This window comes from Brassica napus, chromosome C5 (assembly GCF_020379485.1).
Source record: "Brassica napus cultivar Da-Ae chromosome C5, Da-Ae, whole genome shotgun sequence".
Lineage (NCBI taxonomy): Eukaryota > Viridiplantae > Streptophyta > Magnoliopsida > Brassicales > Brassicaceae > Brassica > Brassica napus.
This window is the reverse complement of record NC_063448.1, coordinates 8,468,207-8,490,934: the sequence shown is the minus strand read 5'-3', so window position 1 is coordinate 8,490,934 and position 22,728 is coordinate 8,468,207. Positions and strand designations below refer to the sequence as shown.

The 22,728-nt window shown below is 35.4% G+C and overlaps 5 protein-coding genes and 2 long non-coding RNA genes across 8 annotated transcripts; 2 read left to right on the top strand and 5 right to left on the bottom strand.

Moving 5' to 3' along the window:
* Positions 1-989: 989 nt before the first annotated feature.
* LOC111208287 lies at positions 990-2,401 on the bottom strand. Its single transcript, XR_002660265.2, has 2 exons — positions 1,666-2,401; positions 990-1,584 (listed from the first exon to the last, which is right to left on the bottom strand). It is a non-coding gene; the product is annotated as an uncharacterized LOC111208287 (long non-coding RNA).
* A 1,632-nt stretch (positions 2,402-4,033) lies between these two features.
* On the bottom strand, positions 4,034-4,561 carry LOC106363302. The gene has a single exon (XM_013803068.2). The coding sequence runs from the start codon at positions 4,559-4,561 to the stop codon at positions 4,034-4,036; it is 528 nt and encodes a 175-aa protein (XP_013658522.2).
* Positions 4,562-10,272: 5,711 nt separating this feature from the next.
* On the bottom strand, positions 10,273-10,605 carry LOC106363301. The gene has a single exon (XM_013803067.1). It carries the CDS (start codon positions 10,603-10,605, stop codon positions 10,273-10,275), a length of 333 nt encoding a protein of 110 aa, XP_013658521.1.
* A 648-nt stretch (positions 10,606-11,253) lies between these two features.
* LOC106367455 (thiosulfate/3-mercaptopyruvate sulfurtransferase 2) lies at positions 11,254-14,219 on the top strand. Of its 2 annotated transcripts, XM_013807228.3 has the most exons (12): positions 11,254-11,567; positions 11,646-11,825; positions 11,946-12,005; positions 12,135-12,197; positions 12,504-12,628; positions 12,735-12,897; positions 12,997-13,056; positions 13,253-13,311; positions 13,383-13,464; positions 13,550-13,613; positions 13,699-13,766; positions 13,863-14,219. In XM_013807228.3, exons 1-12 carry the CDS (start codon positions 11,454-11,456, stop codon positions 13,962-13,964), a joined length of 1,140 nt encoding a protein of 379 aa, XP_013662682.1. In that variant the 5' UTR covers positions 11,254-11,453; the 3' UTR covers positions 13,965-14,219. The 2 variants fall into 2 exon arrangements, with proteins under 2 accessions (XP_013662682.1, XP_013662683.1); XM_013807229.2 differs by lacking the exons at positions 11,254-11,567; positions 11,646-11,825 and having other exon boundaries at positions 11,953-12,005; positions 12,504-12,632.
* Positions 14,220-14,342: 123 nt separating this feature from the next.
* LOC106367454 (serine/threonine-protein kinase RHS3) lies at positions 14,343-17,211 on the bottom strand. The gene is made up of 3 exons (XM_013807227.3): positions 17,049-17,211; positions 16,207-16,805; positions 14,343-15,314 (listed from the first exon to the last, which is right to left on the bottom strand). The coding sequence occupies exons 1-3, from the start codon at positions 17,085-17,087 to the stop codon at positions 14,429-14,431; spliced, it is 1,524 nt and encodes a 507-aa protein (XP_013662681.2). The 5' UTR covers positions 17,088-17,211; the 3' UTR covers positions 14,343-14,428.
* On the top strand, positions 16,438-17,057 carry LOC106367457. Its single transcript, XR_001273862.3, has 2 exons — positions 16,438-16,680; positions 16,763-17,057. It is a non-coding gene; the product is annotated as an uncharacterized LOC106367457 (long non-coding RNA).
* A 108-nt stretch (positions 17,212-17,319) lies between the features above and the next one.
* LOC106367456 (mediator of RNA polymerase II transcription subunit 22b) lies at positions 17,320-18,363 on the bottom strand. Its single transcript, XM_013807230.3, has 3 exons — positions 18,106-18,363; positions 17,886-17,951; positions 17,320-17,657 (listed from the first exon to the last, which is right to left on the bottom strand). Exons 1-3 carry the CDS (start codon positions 18,286-18,288, stop codon positions 17,424-17,426), a joined length of 483 nt encoding a protein of 160 aa, XP_013662684.1. The 5' UTR covers positions 18,289-18,363; the 3' UTR covers positions 17,320-17,423.
* Between the last annotated feature and the right edge of the window lie 4,365 nt (positions 18,364-22,728).

Here is a 22,728-nt window from a genome sequence, read left to right as displayed (position 1 = left end):
AATATTTGAGCTTTAGGTTTGTATTTATAATTTAGGGTTTAAAATATGTTCTGAGTTTAGGGTTTTAAATAGCCAAACATAGCGTTTTTAATTATGTTTTGCTATTAAAACTAAGTGTTACGTTAAAACCATACATTATTATAGCGTTTTCAAATATGCCCATATTTGAAACCCATATTTCTTGTAGTGGAAGCTAAAATTTCGGTGTGTATAGTTATTTTGTTGTAGTATAATATGTATGATATTACAATATTTTGATTGTTTTGAGTATGTAATATGAAATAGCATAAATGATTGTTGATTTGAAAATGTGTTCTTCTTTGTATACATGTAAGTAAGGCCAACATTTATAGTATTTGTGTACTACATGTTTGGCTATGTCATGTAATATGTACATGTGTACATCAAAGTTCAATAAAAGTTTATGGTTGTTGTACACAAGATCAGGTGTACAAGTTTGGCTATGTCATGCAATATGTACATGTGTACATCGAAGTTCAATAAAAGTTTATGGTTGTTGTACACAAGATCAGGTGTACAAGTTTGGCTATGTCATGCAATATGTACATGTGTACATCAAAGTTTAATAAAAGTTTACGATTGTTGTACACAAAATCAGGTGTACATATGGATGAAAAAAATGTTGGATATATAACACATTTTGAAAAGGTGATAACAAGTTTGGCTAACAAGTTTGGCTATGTCATGCAATATGTACATGTGTACATCGAAGTTCAATAAAAGTTTATGGTTGTTGTACATAAGATCAGGTGAACATATGGATGAAAAAGAATGTTCGATGTATGACACATTTTAGTCCATGTTTATGTGCAGAAATTCCATCTCTTAAGAATTTTTTTATTTACATAAATAAATATGAATTCTTAATCAAAAATGAAAAGATTTCTTTGTGTACATGTTGATAGCAAAAACATTTGTGTATGTATTGATTGTACACATGGATAGCAAGAATTATATATGTGTACATGTGGACAGCAAAAATTATATATACACGTGGATACGATATTGATTGTACAATATACATCAATGTTAGTGCTTTCGATGAAGTTGCAGGAGGAATAAGACGAGAATCAAGCCTTAAAAACGACACTGCAAAGTGAAACTAGTGTTCATAGCCTGCATTGCTCTAGGCTGCCTAAATATGCTTTCAGCTTACAAAACAAACTAATGTAATACATCATCTTCAATCTGTAAATAAATTTTCCAGACAAACAAATATTATCAGAGACCCAAAGCTAAGTGAGACAACGTATCCGCCATAGAATTCAGCAGGAAGATGAGATTTTGATGCGACGGATGCGAATGAGGAGAGAACATCTTTAAACAATTTGATGTTCTCTAAGATGAAAGGGCAAGAAAATTAAGGGTGGCCTAAGGCTTTTGGACGGCGTAAGGGAGGAAGCCGTGGCGGCATAGTTGGCGAAGAAAGAAAAGGTGATAACTTCGACGATGTATCGTGAAACTGTGATGAATCGAGTTAGAGAGAGATCGAATTAGGAATCGGGGTTAGAGATTACCGGAAAGACATAATTTTACGATGGACGGTGGATTTATGGAAGATACCTACAACAAGAATCAAAATTGTTAATCATAGAGAGATGAGATGTTGAGATTACGGTAAAACAAATTGTTAAATAAGGTTACCTCACAAACCACAACTTAGAATCCAATAATCAAGATTGAGAATCTGGGATTAATTATCAAAGTTTCAAGCTTTTTCTCTGATGAACACAAAACAAAAGTTAGACGCGTAAGGAAGAGAAGAAGAACCTTAAATGTGCAGAGTAATCTGGGTCGTCGAAAATAAGAGGAAGAGATGTTGATCGAATGGTTGTTATTAAATGGCAAAAATATATCTTTTCTAGATCTGGCATATTAAATCTCAATCCTTGGAGCTTTAAAATGATCAATGGTTGGAGATAAATCCGGCCAAAAGAGAATTTAGTTAGAAAATAGTTAGCTGTTTTATAATTGGAATCTAACGAAAGGCGAAGAAGTAGTTGAAGAAAGTGTGTCTGTATAACAATGTGTCCTAGGATGTAAATAAAGACGAGGAAAGTGACATGCAGTGATAATATTTCTTCTTTCAGAGAATGACAGAACAATGATTTATATACCCGTACATACCTAGTTTAATCGCCGACCTTTGTTTAGGCCTTATCACGACAAAGAAAAAAATAACTAAAACCGGTTCAATATAATTCCGATTTTTGGTACGACTTTCCGGTTATTTTGTTTTGCTTCAAATCATTCTGGGAACCGCCGACGAAACAAAGGTAGCCGTCTGTCTCTTGAGAGCGGCGAATCTGGATATCGCAATGTTTGAAAAAGGTGGAATAAACGTTACCAGACTGAGTGGAAGTTTTTCGCTCTAGACCATTGGAACCCGGAATTAACTTGTTTCCACCAAGATGGTTTCTCTCAGATCACTAGAGAAGCCACAGAGAAAGGTGTGGATGCGCTTTGTGTCAACGGATTGGTTCGTCTTTGTGTTGGATATACCATATTTCCATTGTCTACGTTTTTGTAAAACAAAATTGTAACTCCAATCACACATCCATTCATATTTCCAATTTTGATTTTACACTTCCTATAAATTTCAATTACATTGTGATTGCATATAAAGTGTCTGAAAGAAAAGTAGTACATTGTGATTGATTATATAGTTTGTAATTTATGATTAGATAAATATTTTTTGAATCTGGTAAATGAATCATCAAAAGTGTGTATGTGAGATAGTATAGAGAATGGGCAAAGGAAGAGCGCCATGTTGTGACAAAACCAAAGTGAAGAGAGGACAATGGAGCTACGACGAAGACCTGAAACTCATCTCTTTCATTAACAAGTATGGTCATGAGAATTGGAGATCTCTCCCAGAACAAGCTGGTAATGTTTCTGATCATAAAGCCTTGGTCTTCCTTAAGCTTTTTGTAATCTTCTGGTTCTGTTTCTTCGTGTCTATATTATATGAAAATAATTTGGGCCTAGAATTCAAAGTCCGGCCCGGCCCTTATAGGGCTATAGGGCTTTTCGGGCTTTTGTGGGCTTTTTGAAAAATAATTTGTCATTGTCACTTCCATCGTTTTAATACATGTGAATTTTCATTAAAAAAAAGAGTTTCATTTAAAAAAAATAAAAAATATATAAAGTGAGTTTAAAATTTTCTTCTCTATCACAAATTTTTAATTTTTTTGTATGCTTTAAAAACATTTTATACACAAACCAAATTTAATAAGATTTAAATAATCAATTATCAATTAAAACAAAAAAATATAAGAGAACAAAATTTATGATAAACATGGTCAAACGTTTCATACTTTGTATTTTTAAAATAAAAAAATGTTGTACATGAAAGAAGAAGGTACTTTTGTAAAATTTAAAATGTAACACTTGTAATGATGAAACAATAAAGTGCATTAACAACTTTTATATTTGCTTTATTAGAGTTTGAATAAAAATATTAAAATAATATATCAATATTAATAATAGTTTCGATTACAAGAAAGAAGGATAATATTTACGATAAAATATAAATTTCGGGTTTTCGGGCCGGCCCTAGCCAAAACGGGCTTAAGCCCAAAATACCCAAAGCCCAAATGGGCTTAGCCCGAAAGGCCCAATTTTTGTTTGGGCTTATAAAGCTAAGCCCAAGCCCAGTAATTTTTAGGGCTGGGCGGGTTCGGGCTACGGGCTTCGGCCCTAATTGACATGTCTATGTATATCCGTATAATCCTGATATATTATTGAAAAATGTTTTGGGACTAGAAGGAACAGAGGTCTGACAATTCACGTTCAAGTCAAGCAAACACAAGGACGACAATATTTCTTCACTTCGTTGACGTAAAGAAAAGTAATGAACTTCAGAGCCAATTATATCTCTAATAATAATCATGAAAAAATTATATCTCTAATAATAATCATGAAAAAACAAGTATATATTTCATTGCATAGTAAAGCAAAAGTGGCAACAAATTTTCCACAAACCAATATTGAAAACATAAAACCTCTTACTTCAGTCACCCCCAGCTTGAGCTCGGTTCATGGCAGCCAGGTCCATCTTTCGTATTTCCTCTTTGGCGAAGGCAAAGGCCTTTTCCTCTGTAGCTTTCGCAAGAGCGAGAATCGGCTCATAGTAATTAATGCGAGCATCCATACACTTTTTCAGAACGGGAAGGTGTTCCTTACACTTAGCCATTCTTGGATTAGACTCAAGACAGTCTACTAAAGACTTAAAAGAATCTTTGCAACCACCATCCTTCATGAAATCGGAAAACCTCTCAAATACTTGGTCGTCGTCGTCGTCCATCTCGGTGACTCCTTCCTTGGTTTGATCTGTTGACAATTCTCCCTTGGTGGTGGGGAATAAGGCGTGGAGCCCGTTCCACCATACTTCTAGAGAAACTTGGGCCATCTCTAGTATTTTCTCTTTGTCGGGATGGTCGTCCAGATTCTTCTCCTCTTTCAGTTTCAGTTCGTGGAGTTTCTCTAACGTGAACAGGTCGTATCTAGAATTTGACTCGGTGGATGACGTGATCCCCATTCTTTATCAGAGCAGCTGACGATTAGATTTAGAGAGGCTGAAAGAATGACAGCACAATTATTTATATACCCGTACAAACCCTAGCTAGTTTAAGTCGCCGACCTTTAACCTAGAAATTTAGGCTTTATCACGACAAAGAAAAAAATCACTAAGGGGAGATTTTGGAAAAGTTTTAGGATTTCATATTTGGTGGAATTTAGCTGAGATATTTGGATTTTGGACTTTGACCAAGATTTTGAGGGGAGATTTGGTAGAATTTTAAAATACAAACAAAATTAGATCTTGTAATATCTTTTTTAAAAATATTCCAAAACAGTGTAATCTCTTTCAAACTTCTCATACATATATAACCATTATAAGTGATGATAGAAGAAACATGTCCTTTCCAAAACATTGTAAAAAGTATTGAACAAAGAAGGGTGGTAAATAGGATATGTGTATATCCATATAAATCCTGACACTGTACCTTCTTGAAAAAAGGTTGGGACTAGAAGGAACCATAAACAAGACAATATTTCTTCACTTCGTCGACATAAAGAAAAGTAATCTAACTTCAAAGCAAATTATATCTTCTAATATTAACCATGAAAAAAAACAAAAAACAAGTATTATTTCATTCCTTAGTGTTGGGTTTTCCCTCGTTAGCCCAAGAATAATAACTAATCAAGTTATAACCCAAGAGCCCAAGAAGAAGAGATACGTAAAGAAAAATGGAGAAGGATGAAGAAGTGTGTAGAAGAAGAATTGTGTAGAAAAAGAGAGAAAGTTATGAAGTTAGATATTTTGAAATAAATAATAATTTAGAGAAATCTAGAACTTATTGGAGTGTGCTCCTCTACTTGTATAAATAGGGGTGCTTAGCACCATTTGTAATCATCCCACATCAAGAAAACAAAGAGAGAAAACATTTGTAAGAGAGAGTTCTCAAAACAAAATCTTTGTAAACCCTTTCCAAAATTATAAAGAGTCTTCTTCTTAAATCTTTTAGTTGTCTAATCCCATCTTCATCTCATCGATATTGGGTAATTTTCCCAACAAGTGGTATCAGAGCTAGGCTCAAACATAACATCAAGACCCGTGAGACTCAAGATGGAGGCTACCGTTACCGTTGAAGGTGACATGTTCAAACTCACGACAGACAACTACTCTTATTGGAAACCGATGATGGAAGATCACCTTTATTGTAAGGATTTGCATGAACCCATCATCATGAAGGAGAAGCAGGAAGGAAAGGATGACAAAACATGGGAAATACTAAACCGAAAGGCGGTTGCTGTAATCCGTAAGTACATTGACCGATCTCTCTTTGAACATGTTTCTACCTACACAAATGCTTTTGAATTATGGACAAAACTTGAATCCATGATTCAAAAGAAAACACCTCGAAACAAAGCTCTTCTTGTTCGACGGTTGGTAAAGTTGGAGTACAAGGATGGCCAGAGCATGATGGAGCACTTGAACAATTTCAAGGGGATTGTAAATCAGCTTAACAAAGTTGATATGAAGGTTGAAGACGAAATGCAAGCCCTTTTACTCCTTAGTTCACTACCGGAGAGTTGGGACACACTAGTTGTCACTCTAAGCAATTCAGCACCGGAGGGAAAGCTTACCATGGACACCATCACTGATAGCCTTCTAAACGAAGAAGTTCGCAGGAAGGAGCGAGGTTCGAGTTCTTATTCAGAAGCTAACATTGTTGATAGACGAGGTAGAGAAGAGACTCGTGGCCAAAACAGAAGCAGAGGACGAGACCAATCTCGAGGAAGATCTAAGTCACGTCCGAGAGTTACTTGCTATTATTGTGGCAAACCGGGTCACATGAAGTCGGAATGTCGGTTTCTCAAGAAAGACAAACAAGCCGGTAATATCAAACCAGACCGGTTCAATCCTACAAAGAAGCATGAAGACAAGACTACCACCATTGTGGAAGACCAGAGCGAAGAATTATATCTCGTTGGAGAATATAATCTTAGCTCTGATGATAGCTCATGGATCGTTGATTCTGGTGCTTCTTTTCACGTCACCCCTCATGGAAGCTTCTTCACAACCTATCAAAGTGGTGACTTTGGTAATGTTCAAATGGGAAATCAAGGAAGAAGCAAGGTCATTGGAAAGGGGGATGTTATTCTTACATCAAGCACTGGATGTAAGATAGTTCTCAAGGATGTGAGACATGTTCCCGACATGCGACTCAATCTCATATCAACCGGAAAGCTCGATGATGTCGGATTGGACAGTCATTTTGGTGGTGGCAAATGGAAGTTAACCAAAGGAAGTTTGATCATGGCTCGAGGAAGAAAAGAAGGCTCATTATACGTTACTCAAGCCAAGCTTTGCAAGGAAGAAGTAAATGTCGCAAGTGATGACATCGATATATGGCACCGAAGACTCGGACATATGAGTGAGAAAGGTTTAAATATACTTTCTCGCAAGAAGCTTCTTCCTGATATGAAAGGTATTCCTCTCTCACCATGTCATGATTTCTTAGCCGGAAAACAACATAGGGTCGCTTTTCGAAAATCATCTACGCCTATGAGAAGAAAGCATATTCTTGATCTTGTGCATACTGGCGTATGCTCCATGTCTGAGAAATCCAATGGAGGGGCATCATATTTCGTCACCTTTATTGATGACCACTCAAGAAAAGTATGGGTATACCTTTTGAAGTCAAAAGATCAAGTTCTTGATGCTTTCAAGGAATTTGTAGCCCAAGCAGAGCGAAGTACGGGTCAAAAACTCAAGTGTGTTCGATCTGACAATGGTGGAGAGTACCGAGGTCCCTTTGAAGAATTTTGCAAAGCTCATGGAATCAAGATGGAGAAGTCACCACCAAAGACGCCACAACTGAATGGGCTAGCAGAAAGAATGAATCGAACGATTACAGAAATAGTTCGGTGCATGCTCTCTCACGCTAAACTACCCAAGCCATTTTGGGGAGAAGCCATAAAAACTGCAGTGGACGTCATAAATCTTACACCATCAGTTCCTTTGGAAGGCGATGTCCCGGAGGAAGTTTGGTCGGGTAAGAAGGTCTCTTACAACCATTTGAAGGTGTTCGGTTGCAGAGCATTCGTCCATATCCCTAAAGATGAACGATCCAAGCTAGACTCTAAGACTAAAGAGTGCATTTATCTTGGATCACTAAAAGACGAATTCGGCTATCGGCTTTGGGATCCGGTTAACAGAAAAGCTATCCGGAGCAGAGATGTTGTTTTCTTCGAAGATCAAACAATCGAAGACATCAAAAATTCAAAGAGACCAAAGCTAAGGGTTGTAAGGAAAGAAGAAGCTCATAATCCCCAAGATCATGAACAAGCGATTGGAGATGGCGCTAATCCAGAAGAAGAGATTACTATCATGGATCCAAATGGTGATGAAAGTGAAGAAGAAGATCAAGTGGAGCCTGATGAAGAACATGAACCAAGAAGGTCTGGAAGAGAGACAAGACCATCTGTAAGATATTATCGAGATGAGTATGTTAATCTTACAGATGAGGGGGAGCCTCAAAGCTATGAGGAGGCCATAGAAGACACTCATAGAAATGAATGGGTTGAAGCCATGCAAGATGAAATGCAATCTTTGCATGATAATCACACTTACGAGCTAGTGAAGCTACCAAAAGGAAAGAGAGCCTTGAAGAACAAGTGGGTGTACAAGTTGAAGTATGAGGAGAGAAGCTTAAATCCAAGATACAAAGCCCGATTGGTTGTGAAAGGATTCAACCAGAAGAAAGGTATAGATTTCGAAGAAATATTCTCTCCAGTGGTGAAGATGTCCTCTATCCGAGTGGTTCTCGGTCTAGCAGCGGTTCTAGACTTAGAGATTGAACAACTCGATGTTAAGACGGCCTTTCTACATGGTGAACTCGAGGAGGAGATCTATATGGAGCAACCTGAAGGATTCAAGGTTCCAGAAAAAGAAGACTTGGTGTGCCGACTAAAGAAAATTCTTTATGGCCTCAAGCAAGCCCCAAGACAATGGTACAAGAAGTTTGACTCCTTCATGGTGGATCACAACTTCAAGAAAACCAAGAACGATCATTGCGTTTTTATAAAGAGGTACGAAAGCGGCGATTTTCTCATATTATTACTCTATGTTAACGATATGTTGATTGTGGGCCAAGATCGCAACAAAATAGCCGCATTGAAGAAAGACTTAGGAGAGTCCTTTGCGATGAAAGATCTGGGGCAAGCGAGACAGATTCTAGGAATGAAGATCACTCGGGATAGACCAAAGAAGCTTTTGTGGTTATCCCAAGAACGATATGTTGAAAGGGTATTGGAGAGATTCAACAAGAATAAGGCAAAGCCAGTGAACACTCCACTTGGTGGACATTTCAAGTTAAGTTCGAAGCAAAGTCCAACAAGTGAGAAAGAGAAAGAAGAAATGAAGACTACCCCATATGCATCAGCAGTAGGCAGTCTCATGTATGCTATGGTGTGCACCAGACCGGACATTGCCTATGCAGTAGGAGTTGTGAGTCGCTTTCTAGCAAACCCAGGAAAGGAGCATTGGAAAGCAGTTAGTGGATTCTACGCTATCTAAGAGGCACAACGAAAAAGTTTCTATGTTTTGGCAATGGAAAATTAGAGTTAAGCGGTTATACTGATGCAGATTGGGCTGGTGATAAAGACTCAAGAAAGTCAATATCAGGATATGTGACTACCTTTGCAGGGGGAGCTGTTTCCTGGCAATCGAAGCTACAAAAGTGTGTTGCCTTATCCACCACAGAAGCAGAGTATATCGCAGCAACGGAAGCGTGCAAGGAGATGCTATGGATGAAGAATTTCTTGCTTGAGTTAGGAGTAAAACAAGAAAAGTACAACATGCTATGTAACAACCAAAGTGCTATTCACCTAGCAAAGAATCCAACATTTCACTCTCGCTCGAAGCACATCGACATTCGGCATCATTGGATTCGAGAAGTTCTTGAAGAGAAGCTTCTACATCTCAACAAGGTACACACCGATGAAAACTGGTCAGACTTTATGACCAAAGTATTACCGATCAAGAAGTTTGAAGATTGCTGCAAAGGCACGGGGATGGCAACGGTTTCGGGCTAAATCGGGAAGGGGGAGATTTGTTGGGTTTTCCCTCATTAGCCCAAGAATAATAACTAATCAAGTTATAACCCAAGAGCCCAAGAAGAAGAGATATGTAGAGAAAAATGGAGAAGGATGAAGAAGTGTGTAGAAGAAGAATTGTGTAGAAGAAGAGAGAAAGTTATGGAGTTAGATATTTTGAAATAAATAATAATTTAGAGAAATCTAGAACTTATTGGAGTGTGCTCCTCCACTTATATAAATAGGGGTGCTTAGGACCATTTGTAATCATCCCACATCAAGAAAACAAAGAGAGAAAATATTTGTAAGAGAGAGTTCTCAAAACAAAATCTTTGTAAACCCTTTCCAAAATTATAAAGAGTCTTCTTCTTAAATCTTTTAGTTGTCTAATCCCATCTTCATCTCATCGATATTGGGTAATTTTCCCAACACTTAGTAAAGCAAAAGTGGCAACAAATTTTCCACAAGCCAATATTGAAAACCTCTTAGTCATTTCCGGCTTGCTCGCTGGCAACCAGCTCTTCTGCAATGCGAAGTCCTTTTCCTCTTTAGCTTTCGCAAGAGCGAGAATCGGCTCATAGTAACTAATGCGAGCATCCATTCACTTCTTCAGAATCGGCAAGTGTGTTCCTTACACTTACCCATACTTTAAGTGTCCTCAAGACAGTCTACCAGAGCACTAAAAGACTCTTTGCAACCACCTTCTTTCATGAAATCTGAAAACCTCTCAAATACTTGGTCGTCCTCGTCCATCTCTGTGCCTCCTTCCTTTGGAGGATCTATTGACAATTCTCCCTTGGTGGGGAATAAGGCGTGGATCCCGTTCCACCACACTTCTTGAGAAGCTTCGGATATTGTTTGTATTCCAACTCTCTTTTTCTCCGGCATGTCCTCCAATTTCTCCTCTTTCAGTTGGTGGAGTTTCTCTAACGTGAACAGGTGGTATCTAGAATTGGGCTCGGTGGATGACGTGATCCCCATTCTTTATCAGCCGCTGACGATTAAATTTGGAGGCTGAAAGAATTACAAAACAATCATTTATATACCCGTACGTATCTGGTTTTCGCAGCTGACTATATTATTATTAACCATGAATTAATAAATAAATTAATTTTATTATATAATAATATATTAGCTATTGAAAAGTATAAAAATATTTTATGTTTTAAAACACATTTTAAAAACATATTTGTCTTTATTTTTATTTTCGTTTGACAAACAAAATATAAAAATAAAAATTAGACTAATTTAACAATTTTTCTAACCAGTTAAGACTTATGAAATAGTTGTCAAAAAAAAACTTATGAAATATGATAAAAAAATATCAAGACTTAAACTTTATAAGTATTTAAATTAAATATGAATGATAAAATTAAACTTTAAATTTAAATAGATTGTCAATAACAAAAATAAGCTAATACCAAACTACTTATACTAACTTTGGTTTTTTTCCATAGTAAAAAAATTATAAATAAAATACTTTAATCGGTATTATATATAATAAAAAAAATCAGAAAATTTAATCAGAATTTTCAAAAATTACCATCAAAATTTTCTGGGCTAGAAGATTTGTGCCTTTAATGGGCCTATGGATAAAAGATGATCAAAGACCAAATTATATATTGCTTTAGCATTTTTTACGTTTAAGAGAACCCGATAAAGGAAGAAGACTAACCAATCAAAGTCCGGATCAGGTGTCGGAACACTGATCAGAAGCAGCATCGTTAATAACAACGCTCGAGAGAAAGTTGCCAGCTTTGGTTCCCGGTGAGAATCTGACAGAAAGTTGGCGGCTTTAAAACTGAACAACTGTTTTGCTCTGCACTTATATGGCTTCGACCCTTCTGTCAAGAACTTTATTGGTAGCTGGTCGCTGCGTGATTAATCCTTCTCTATCTTCTACTCTCCCGCAGAAGTCTCGTGGTTTCGCAACAGTTGTGAATGTAAGTTCTAATCAATTCGATTTGAGATTCTCTCCTTTGTTGTTTGAGATGAATCTTTTGTAACGATGGTAATTTCAGAAGAGAGCATTCAGCTCACAGTTACGCTCTGCCTATTCAGCTCCCTACGTTGGTCGAGTTATGGCTTCTTCTACTGGAATTGGACCAAAAGCTGGTTACGCGACATCATCCATGTCTACCAAAGAACCAGTTGTTTCTGTTGATTGGCTCCACTCTAATCTCAGAGAGGCTGATATAAAGGTAAACAGCTATTTTTTTATGTAATGGATTATTATGATTGTAATTTTCACACTTCTTCAAGACTTTTGTCGTCTCCAATGATTCTTAATCTTATTGTAAGATGTTTCTTTGTCTGGTCAGGTGTTGGATGCCTCATGGTACATGCCACATGAGCAAAGAAACCCAATCCAAGAGTATCAAGTAAGGACTATGTACATTTTGTTAGATAACTAGATAAATAAAAGCTTTTAAGCCTTTGATCTGGATGAGCGCTATGAAACTTAAGACAGGCTTTATGTTGATTTTCTTGTATGTTGCCTTCTTGTACAGGTTGCTCATATTCCAGGTGCTCTCTTCTTTGATTTGGATGGAATATCAGATAGAAGAACTAATGTAAGCTATCACGGTCTTTTTTTCCCCTTAGAGACGATGTTATCATGTTGTTTATTTCTAACTTGTTGACCATCACCATTATGATTCATGTCCGAGTGAAACCTTAACAGAAAGTATACCCTTGATTGCAGATACTAAAGTGGAAAATATTGTCAACTTAATTTTGATTGTGAATGTCTTTTTTCTTTACAACTTTCCTATTAAAACCTTTTGGTATTGCTTCTGGTTTTGAGCTTCTATGCGTCTTATGAATGCACAACTAACCACCAATACGTTTTTGTATATTATATGAATCACATGTGACAGTTACCACACATGCTACCGTCTGAGGAAGCTTTTGCTGCTGCTTGTTCTGCTCTTGGAATCGAGAACAAAGATGGAGTGGTTGTGTATGATGGAAAGGGCATCTTTAGCGCAGCTCGGGTTTGGTGGTGGGTTACAGATCTCATGTCCCTAAGCTTTTTGCCTTCGCTAAATACTTTTTTATTTTTGGAGGTGTTATCAAATCTGATGAACCCTTGTTTTTTATCAAAACAGGATGTTTAGAGTCTTTGGACATGAAAATGTATGGGTACTTGATGGAGGCTTACCGAAATGGCGTGCTTCAGGCTATGACGTTGAATCTAGTGCTACAAGTGATGCCATTTTGAAAGCCAATGCAGCAAGTGAGGTTGTAGAGAAAATTTATAAAGGACAATCAGTAAGTTTGCTCATTCATATAAATGCTTTTTGCCAATGTAAATTGCAGTTTCAGTCTGTTTACTGTTACTTATGGTTTATACACATCTTTGCTGCTCAGATTAGTCCAGTAACTTTCAAGACGAAGTTCCAGCCACATCTTGTATGGACACTTGATCAGGTTAGTGTTTCCTAAACTTCAAGATTGGTTCCATGATCACTCTTTTTGTTGCTCAAAATCAAATCTTTAGTGAAATTGAAGCAGACTAGCAAACTAGTGTGCATATTCAAAGTTGTCACTCTTGTTATAACTCAAGTGTATAGATAGATTAGATGTTTATGGATAGTTTTCTTGAAAAGCTATTTTTAATTGACAGGTCAAGGAAAATATGGAGAATAAGACTTATCAGCACATAGATGCACGTGCAAAAGCTAGGTATGCTTCCAAAAAAGTTGTTTATTGTGGAATAAAATTGCATTTCTAATGTAAACTTTACTATTTAACAGATTTGATGGTACTGCTCCAGAACCTCGCAAAGGAATACCAAGCGGTCATATACCCCGTAGCAAGTGTGTCCCTTTTCCCCAGGTAAGCCACTGTAAAAATTGGAGAGCTTACAGTTATTATTTTTGCGCTTTGACAACAGAAAATGTGATAATATGTTCGTATGCAGATGTTTGATTCTTCTCAAATACTGTTACCAGCTGAGGAGCTTAAGAAACGGTTTGAAGAAGAAGGTAAACTAAAATTCATCTTGTTAACACACATTTTCCAAAATAGTTTTTTTTTTTTCCAAGCGATCACCATTTAGTTTCTCTGCAGACATTTCCATGGACAGTCCAATCATGGCCTCATGTGGAACCGGTGTAACAGCTTGTATTTTGGCATTGGTAACTTTTCTGTATGCTTATAGAGAATTCAGTCAATTTTTTTTTGTGACCTTACGGTAAAAAAAAACAGAGAGACTGATTTCTCTTACTGGTCAGGGACTTCATCGTCTGGGAAAAACTGATGTGCCAATCTATGATGGATCTTGGACTGAATGGGCAATGGAACCAAACATGCCCATGGTGGGTTCATCAGCATGAGAGAGTCCGATGAAAAAAGCTACAAGGTCATAGACTTGGATTGGAACCTGTCCATTTTCTTTCTGCATTATGATTCTGGAGTTTTAATTACCTTTGTGGAGCCAGCAAATAGTTTCTATTCTCAAACACAGATCATGTTAAATTCCAAACAAGATCGTAAAATAGATGACCGCCTCCGGAGCGGGAGATTGTGGGTTCGAGGCCCACCGTGGTGGACTTTTCGTTTCTTAACATTATGCTTTTTCTTTTAACTCATCTTTATCACTTTGCCCTTAATCTTTTGCAGGTTAGAACACTAACCATATCATACAAAGGTAATGGTGATGCACATGGCACACACACCTGTACTTTCAATGTTACAAATTCATTTGTGAACAATGTTTTTTTTTGTTGATAGATAAAATTTTACATTAGTAACAAGTAAAGAAAAGAAAAAAATCTTATAAATATGATCCTCGTTGTTGCTAGAAATATTCAAAATCGATGTAATCAGGATCACTCCCACCCCGTGTAGCTTTATCACACACCTTCTTCTCCTTCCCTCCGTCTGCGACCGCCGCCGCCAACACCGGCAAAAACTCCTTCTCCTTCTCCTTCCTCTCGTAACACGAAAAATCCACCGGCTCCGGCACATGCGGCGGGGCCTGTCCCCGGATCAACGCCCAGTTCACACCTTCAAAGAAGGGATGCTGCTTGATCTCCGTCGCGCCTCTCTTATACGCGATCCTCTTCTGAGGCTCTTTCACCAGCAAACCTTTGATCAAATCCTTCGCCGTGGAACTCACCTGAGAATGCTCCGGGAACCTCAGCGGCTGCCCTATCACGTTATAAAGCGTCGCTTTGTTTCCCTGCCCTTTAAACGGCGTCGCTCCGTGGAGAAGCTCGTAGATAAAGATCCCGAACGTCCACCAGTCCACGGCGCTCCCGTGGCCTTCGTTGCGTATAATCTCCGGCGCTAAGTACTCGTGGGTCCCGACGAAAGACATTGACTTCACGTTCGCGGGCTCTGCCATGAGCTCCGGTAGTGATCCCTCGCCGATGTCGGATTTTGACTTTCGGTTCTTCTTGGAGGAGTGGAGGATTCGTGGGAAGAAGGTTGATGGTTGGTAGCATCCTTGGACCGCCGCGTCGTCGTTGATGATTCCGGTGGTGGTTTTGCTGCTGCTGACGTGGACGGAGGGAGATTTGACGAGTGTTGGGTTGACTGAGCAACGGAGAGATAAGTCGAAGTCGGAGAGCATGATGTGACCGTCGTCTCGGACCAGAACGTTCTCTGGCTTTAAGTCTCGGTACACGATTCCGAGCATGTGTAAGTATTCTAACGCTAGTAGCACTTCTGATGCAAAGAACCTGTTAAGCAACAAAACAGAACACATGTGTTTTAATATACTACTCCCAAAAATAGTAGTTTTGGAATTTTTATTTGTATCACAAAATAATAGTTTTGTGTTGTCAATATAAATTTATAAACAATTAAAACATATAAAATGTTGGAATGGCGGAATGGCATATGAAACGCGATTCCGCAAGTATTTTACCAATCTGTGTTTTTGCTGACAAAATTATAAAGAAAAAGTTTATTAAGTGGAAAAGTGAGTTTTAGTAGATTATGGTGGAAAAGTTTACAAAATTAACACTTTTATATTATTCAATTATATGTTAATACTATCTTAAAATTTAAAATACATACTAATAATTTTTTAATGATGAATAGTTATGTTGTAAATACAAATTTATTATAACTTTTATATTATAAAATGTTAATCTATTGTTAAAACATATTGAAAGATAAACTAGATATTTATAATAAAAACTAAAATATTTTTAATACATTTTACTTGCTTTCAGATTTATAATCATTAGTTTAATTATTGCTATTTGTTTTTTTTTGTTATAAAAAATTAAATATTATATAAAATAGTTTAATCAATTTAATATATATTCCACCATTCCACAAATTTTAAAATTTTCTGCTGCTTAATTAATTTTTTCCGCAGCTTAACTATTATTTCTGTGATTCCGCGATTAAGCGATGGTTACCAATCGGAGCCATAATGTATCTGTCAATGTTCAAGAAATTACTAGGCAATTAAGCTTTTTATAAATTATTAGCGCCTAGGCAATATGTCGTCTAGCCTGATTTTTATAGAAAATATCGTTTCGTTTAAAACCAATTTGCTGCCTAAACGGGTGCTTAGGTGATGTTTATACCAATTTTTAGAATATACAAGTCTATACTAACCTTGCAGCTTCTTCTGTGAAACACTTGTTTGGTTGCTTCTGTCGCAAGGAATAAAGATTGCCTCCGCTACAAAACTCCATAACCAAGCAATAGAACTTATCAGTCTCGAAGTGAGAGTAAAGAGTAGGCAAGAAAGGATGATCAAGCTGAGACAGAATCTCTCTCTCCGTCTGAGCTCTCAGCAGCTTGTTCCTGCTCACAAGAGAAGCCCTATCCATAACTTTCATCGCGAAGTACGTCGTCTTGTGTGCTCCTTTGAGCTCAACGAGATAAACACTTCCTATATCTCCGTAACCTAGCCGTTTCAGAACGCGGAAATCGCTGATTCCGAGCTTGAGTCCTCTCGCTTTCAGATAGTTCACCGCGTCCCACCTGATATCTCCTCCCGTGTGAGGCTTGTTGGATGATGTGCTTTCCATGCTGTTGCTTCGTGAGCTCATGGTACTGTGTACAAGTCGGGTATTCAGATTGATGGTGAGAGACGACTCTGTTTTTATTAGATATCCCTCAACCTTCTTTGTCTTTTGATCAAATTGTTTCTCCATATCTTTGCTAGATTGTTGTTGAGATGTTGAGGCCGAGTCACGATGAAGACTCTTCTGCAAGTAACGGAAAAAGAACATTAGGGTTATGAGTTTCACAACTTTCTGTAAAGCAGTTTGTGTATATGACACAACTTTATAGTCTTTATTATTGACATGATATTTTGTGTTTATCTATTCACACAAGATCACCCTAAGTAGCCAAACTTATCTATCTATACATGTATATCTAATAGGATATGTGTATATCCGTATAACTTCTGATACTTTCGTCAAGGATGATATGATTGAGATGATTACCTTCGGCGAGACAACCTTGCTTCCGGGCTTTAGTAACATCGTCGACCAGGTAAGTTAGATCAAAGCGTTTCCTGGCGTGAAACTAAAAACTTTTGTCTTTAAACTTAAAACATCAATGTTCATGACTTTTGTTGCTTTATCATATAGTTTCCGACATTACTTGTTGTCACGAATATACCAAAAGCTTCATTGTCAACGATGATTTGGTGAGCACGTCGTGAATTTAAAAAGAGTATTGATATCTACCTTCTATGTTGACGAATGAAACAAGTTGAAATAAAAAAATAGATTCTGTTAAAAGCCCATTAAAACCAGAGTTTGATCCGAGACTAGTGAATAGTGGCCTAAATATTTGGGCTATTTAACTAAATCCCTTTAAACGTCTGGAGTCAACCTCTGAGCAGAAGAGTAATAGTGCGCCTCAAGCTCTTTAAGACTCGCTGATGCATCATCCCCTATTCTAGCCAACAATCGATTTGTCTTCTCAGCCTCTTGATCAAACTCTGCGATCCTTTGCTCGACATGGTCGTTAAGTGATGCAAATCCAGAGAAGATCGCTGTTTGCTTCAGCTCCGATACGAGCTTCAAAATAGAATCAGCTGCTTGAACCTGCCATCATCATTATTAATGAAATAACTCAGTTAAAACAAACTCAATGAGTGTATATATATAAGCTAGCAAAACAAAGTAGACAATAGATATATTTCAATATCAGTGAGAGCTATGTAAGTTTCAATAATCCATTAACACAAATAAGCGCATCAGATTCAAGATTCTGCCCTAAACCCTAGTCATGGTGGTGGCAGCTTCAAGCAGCTCTAATCAGCAATTAATTACCATTTTAGAAGCTCGCATCTCCATCATGTATGCTTCTTGCGAGTTCTTCACCGGAAGATCGCTCACCTACCCAAAAAAACCAAACATGTTCCACTCAATAACACATCCGAGGAAAAAGACGAAAACTCTGGCCAATACAACGGTGGTAGTCTTCAATCGAGTCTATTCTATGTATTTGAGATCGATCTAAAGTATGTAAATCGGGAGGAATATCACTTACCCTCGCGACATTGACGATTTGGGTGAAGTTATCGACGACAGATGTGATGTCAGTCTCTACTCTCTGTAATAACGCCTTTTGCTTCTGTAATGCTGCCGCGGCTGCTGCGGCCGTTGGTCCGGCTCCTTCACCGGATCCGGACATACCGCCACCCGCACCACCGGCTTTGTTCTTCATCATCATCACTCTGGTCCTTGCCGAGAACCGGAGAAAAGTTTGCTACGGACGGAGGATTAAAGTGAAGATTATGATCGAGAAAGTATATAATGGGCCTAAACTATTAAATGATTCTTATGCCTGATCTACTGAAATTATTACTGGGCCTAATATACTGAGCCCATTACTTGAGTTTATATTTATATTTTGATTCGCGCTTTGAAAGTGCGAGATTTATCTATTTTGTAAACTTTTTATTTTATAACTTATAAATTTATATTATACCATGGTATATAAATAATTATTACTATTTAAATGGGTATAAAAAGAAATATATAATGTGTTTGTGTATATGTGTAAAACTTGAAATTAAAGTGTGAGATTTTCTACTTATTATATTAGCTATTATTTAGGAATATTCTCTTTAGAGTATTTTAGAAAATATTAATTAATTATATTAAACAAAAAATTATGAATGGCTTGCCATTGTAAATATCTAACAAAATTAAGGGTGAAATCTTATGAGGAATTCTGCTTTAATAATATAGAAGTGTGAGATTTTCTATTTATTGTATTATTCTCTCAAATAGCTATTTTTAAGTTTTTATCACACTTGATCAAAAAAAAGTTTTCAATAAAGAAAATGACCAAACTAGTCCATTTTTATTTTGAAATTTTTTATTTTTTATTTTTTTAAAATTTGAAAATATATCCTCAAAACTTCACCCTTTAACTTTAAACCCTAAATTTTGATTAGTTAACCGGTATAAATACATTTTTACTCTTTAATAAAACTTCTTTTCATTATTTTTTTTCATTGATAGCTATTTGTGTGACAAAAGTTTAAAAATGCCATCCTAGAAAATTTCTCTTGAATCAATTCTATTTATTATATCAGCCATTATTTAGGAATATTTCTTTATTGATTTAAAGTATTTTAGGAAATATTAATTAATTATATTAAACAAAAATTTATGAACGGCATGCCATTGTAAATATCTAACAAAACAAAGGATAAATCTTATGAGGAATTCTGATTTAATAGTATAAACTAGGATTGGACCCGCGCGCCCGCGCGGATGGTTGTTCAATTTTATATTTTTTTTGAAGGTTTTTAGAATTCCCATATTTATATGTTTGTTACAATTTTAATGTCCTCAACTTGTTTGTTCATGTTTTAGCTAATAAACCTATTTCTTATTGAGATTGTTTTTTTGTCATCTTAATGAGATTTTTTTTTTCAACAGCGTGTGTTCCTTGCTCATTTCATTTTAAGATTGTTATATGTTTTGATTGTTTAGATTTATGTATAAATTTGTTGTAAAATTAGGTAGTTTGTATATGATTAAATGTGATAAAATTATAGTACTACAAAAATAAGTTTAGGTATTGCTTTGAAAATTAGTTATATTATAATATATTTTAAAAATTGGTCCAATAGTACTACATAAATAAATTTATGCTGACTGATTTTGACTCAGTTTAGTTTACCGATATCTATTTCCAGGACATGGTCTGAATTTCAGATATATATATTTTTTTCTTAGACAAAAAAGAATGTAAAGAAGAAACCGACATCAAAAGCAAACATCAATTGTGTCGAATGGAATGCGATCATGCTTATCTATGGATTACTGCAGTTGATCGTATCTGAACACTAAGATAGTTAGTACAAAATACTAAACTAATTTTTTTACATTCTCAAAGAAAATCTGACTTCTGTCTGTGCAAAAAAAACTTAGCAAAACCTTCATACAGAGAGATACATTAAGGTCGTTTTTTTTTTTAATTTGGTAAAAATTGAAATCGTTAGTTAGGCGAGATCAAGATCGTTCTAAACATTGCGGCACGTTGAGCTCGGTAGATGTGAGCTATTTTTCAAGTAGAATGGATTCTGTTACCCTACATTCAAAACATGGATCATGTTAGACAATAGCAAGAAAATATTAGGTGAAGAAAGTGCTCAGAATGTAACAAACGTTTAGAAACATAAGATACCAATTGGTCGGCTAAAACAATCTCGAAGGTATCTCCTCCAAACGATGTGTGTTGCTTCCATGAACGTCATTTAACTTTGAACCCGCCATGAATTTTTAAAAGGTCTGAGTTATGTGAGACGAGTAAAAGCGGTAATCTTAAACATGTGTTTTGGTTTTTCTGCGTAGAATGATTTTCCTTTTACTCACTAGAGATGAGATATATATATATATATATATATATATAGGTAATAATCCGTGCCTTGCGCGAAATGTGATTATTAGTTTTGTTATTTTTTTAAAAGGAGAAATTAAGCTGTTTAATCTGGATATCCGTTCGGTTTTAGGTTGTTTTTTTTGTTTTTAATCTCCTAAAATATAACTATCAATTTAAATCAATATTTATTTAGTTTGTTCGGTTAAAATTTTTTTTTTCTGTGATAATCAAAAATTACTATTATTTATTTATTTACATGTTATGAATCTTAGATAGTCGTGATGTCAAACCAATGGTTTCATATTATAGTTTCTAAATGGATAACAGTTAAAAAAATAAAATTATTAAGACAAATCATTTTACTACAATTTGGTCGATAGTGAAAGAAACATTAAGAAAAATAATATTTTAACTTCCAAAAAATTATATATTTCTGTTGTGGTAAATACTTAGTTATAAGGTGCTCACGTCAATGTGCACATGTATGTGTATGTAAAAGTATATAAAGATGGTTGATAAATATATAAAGATACTATTAATTAATATTAAATGACATTTTTTTCAAAATAATACATGAAAAATAAAATTATTAAAATGAAATTATCTAAAAATAGAAATATTGTAAAATTTATATAAACTATGATATATAACTGATATATAATTCTTTAAATATATATATATATATGCATATAACAGATCAAATTGGATATTCGTTCCTATAATTATTTATATTTGTGATTTCCTTTTTTTTTTACGGACATTGCATTTTAGTATTTGATTTGCTTAGTAGAGTAACGGATATCCGGATTTTTCGGTTCGAATCAAAAGGGATAACGAATCGAATCAAAACTTATGAATAATTTGTCCAGCTCTGTTCGTAAACAGTATAACGTAAAGAAGAACAATGCATGTGAGTTTTATATTAAAAAAACGTAAAGTACATAGTGTGAACATATTTATATAGAGTTTGACTGAAAAACTCTCTACATGTGATATATGTCTATTTTAGTGTGAACGCATTTATTACAATGCTTTTACACGTGACATGTGTCCAGTTTAATGTAAACGCATTTATTACAATGCTTCTCCTTTAATATATAAGAGATAGTTGGGATCAGAAAGGGTATGGTAAATGAGAGAAATTATAACAAAAGATTTGGTTACTTATGATTTGAACGAATTCAAAAGAGAATGTATGTTTTCAATAATTTAATATACATTCCGTTTAAAGAATATGCAATTTTAAAGATTATCCTCCCCATACGTGATTTGCAAGTTTTGTAAAAATAATAATAAGATTGTGTAAGTTGATTGATAACGTTTTTTTTTATATTGCATAGCAATAGAAGTATTTTTTGGAATTTTATTGAGTTAAGGAAACTATGAAATCATAATTATATATGGTATATTCGTTTTTAAGATTACCCATACTTGATTTGCAAGTTTTGTAAGTTTAATAATAAAACTGGTGTTAGTTGATTGATATCGTTTTTGTTATTTATTTTGTGTAGAAATAGGAATATTTTTTGGAATGTTATTGAGTTAAGGAAAAAAAGTTATTAGTATTGATTAGTTTAAATATTTTCACCATGAATATATAATGATATGCACTAATTTATCTTAGGTTATTAACTAATTGAATTAAGTATATAGAACTGAATAAATTATTTTATACATATTTGATAACCCGTATGGCTATTCATACAAGGAACTGAATAAACAAAAATTATATGAGAAACATGTTGTTGATAACGATTTCTAATAATGATATAATTTGGATTGAAATGATGTGGTAAGTTTGCATACAATAAAAATTTTAATTTGATTAAACGAACATTATATATTGGTTATGCCGTCCAACATAAGCGCTTCTTGGTTATAAACTTCGGTAGTTGATTATGGAAACAAGTAATTTTAGGTGGAGTTGGTTTTGTGGTATTGTTAATTTAATCAGGATGGTCTAGCCGTATGGTTTAGCGAATTAATAAAACTACTGTGTTTTGGCCAGTGGTAAAAGATTATAAATATTTAAAAAAAATCTGGGTTAAGTACAAAAAGTACTTCTGTTTTAATAGTCTAGATGAATACTCTTGATGGTGGTCGCGTTTAGCCTGAGAATGTGGAACGATCTTATTGTTATCATGTCACTGACATTACTATTGTACTACTGTCTACGTATGGAGTCACCTTTTTCTTTTTTTGTGGAATCACCTTTTAGTATTGTAATCCATAACATTCCCAAGTCAACCTGTTCGTCGCTAAGCTCTTTAGCTA

What these genes read in the sequence shown, in the direction of transcription:
- LOC106367456 (XM_013807230.3), bottom strand. Translation starts at nt 18,288, where the DNA reads ATGATGATGAAGAACAAAGCCGGTGGTGCGGGTGGCGGTATGTCCGGA. An exon ending in AAATCGTCAATGTCGCGAGG is followed by an intron (nt 17,952 to 18,105) that starts GTAAGTGATATT and finishes TTTTTTGGGTAG; the next exon opens with GTGAGCGATCTTCCGGTGAA. An exon ending in AGATGCGAGCTTCTAAAATG is followed by an intron (nt 17,658 to 17,885) that starts GTAATTAATTGC and finishes TGATGATGGCAG; the next exon opens with GTTCAAGCAGCTGATTCTAT.
- LOC106367455 (XM_013807228.3), top strand. Translation starts at nt 11,454, where the DNA reads ATGGCTTCGACCCTTCTGTCAAGAACTTTATTGGTAGCTGGTCGCTGC. An exon ending in AAATTTATAAAGGACAATCA is followed by an intron (nt 12,898 to 12,996) that starts GTAAGTTTGCTC and finishes TTTGCTGCTCAG; the next exon opens with ATTAGTCCAGTAACTTTCAA. An exon ending in TTGTATGGACACTTGATCAG is followed by an intron (nt 13,057 to 13,252) that starts GTTAGTGTTTCC and finishes TTTAATTGACAG; the next exon opens with GTCAAGGAAAATATGGAGAA.
- LOC106363301 (XM_013803067.1), bottom strand. Translation starts at nt 10,605, where the DNA reads ATGGGGATCACGTCATCCACCGAGCCCAATTCTAGATACCACCTGTTC.
- LOC106363302 (XM_013803068.2), bottom strand. Translation starts at nt 4,561, where the DNA reads ATGGGGATCACGTCATCCACCGAGTCAAATTCTAGATACGACCTGTTC.
- LOC106367454 (XM_013807227.3), bottom strand. Translation starts at nt 17,087, where the DNA reads ATGTTACTAAAGCCCGGAAGCAAGGTTGTCTCGCCGAAG. An exon ending in GCAAGGTTGTCTCGCCGAAG is followed by an intron (nt 16,806 to 17,048) that starts GTAATCATCTCA and finishes CGTTACTTGCAG; the next exon opens with AAGAGTCTTCATCGTGACTC. An exon ending in TTCACAGAAGAAGCTGCAAG is followed by an intron (nt 15,315 to 16,206) that starts GTTAGTATAGAC and finishes GTTGCTTAACAG; the next exon opens with GTTCTTTGCATCAGAAGTGC.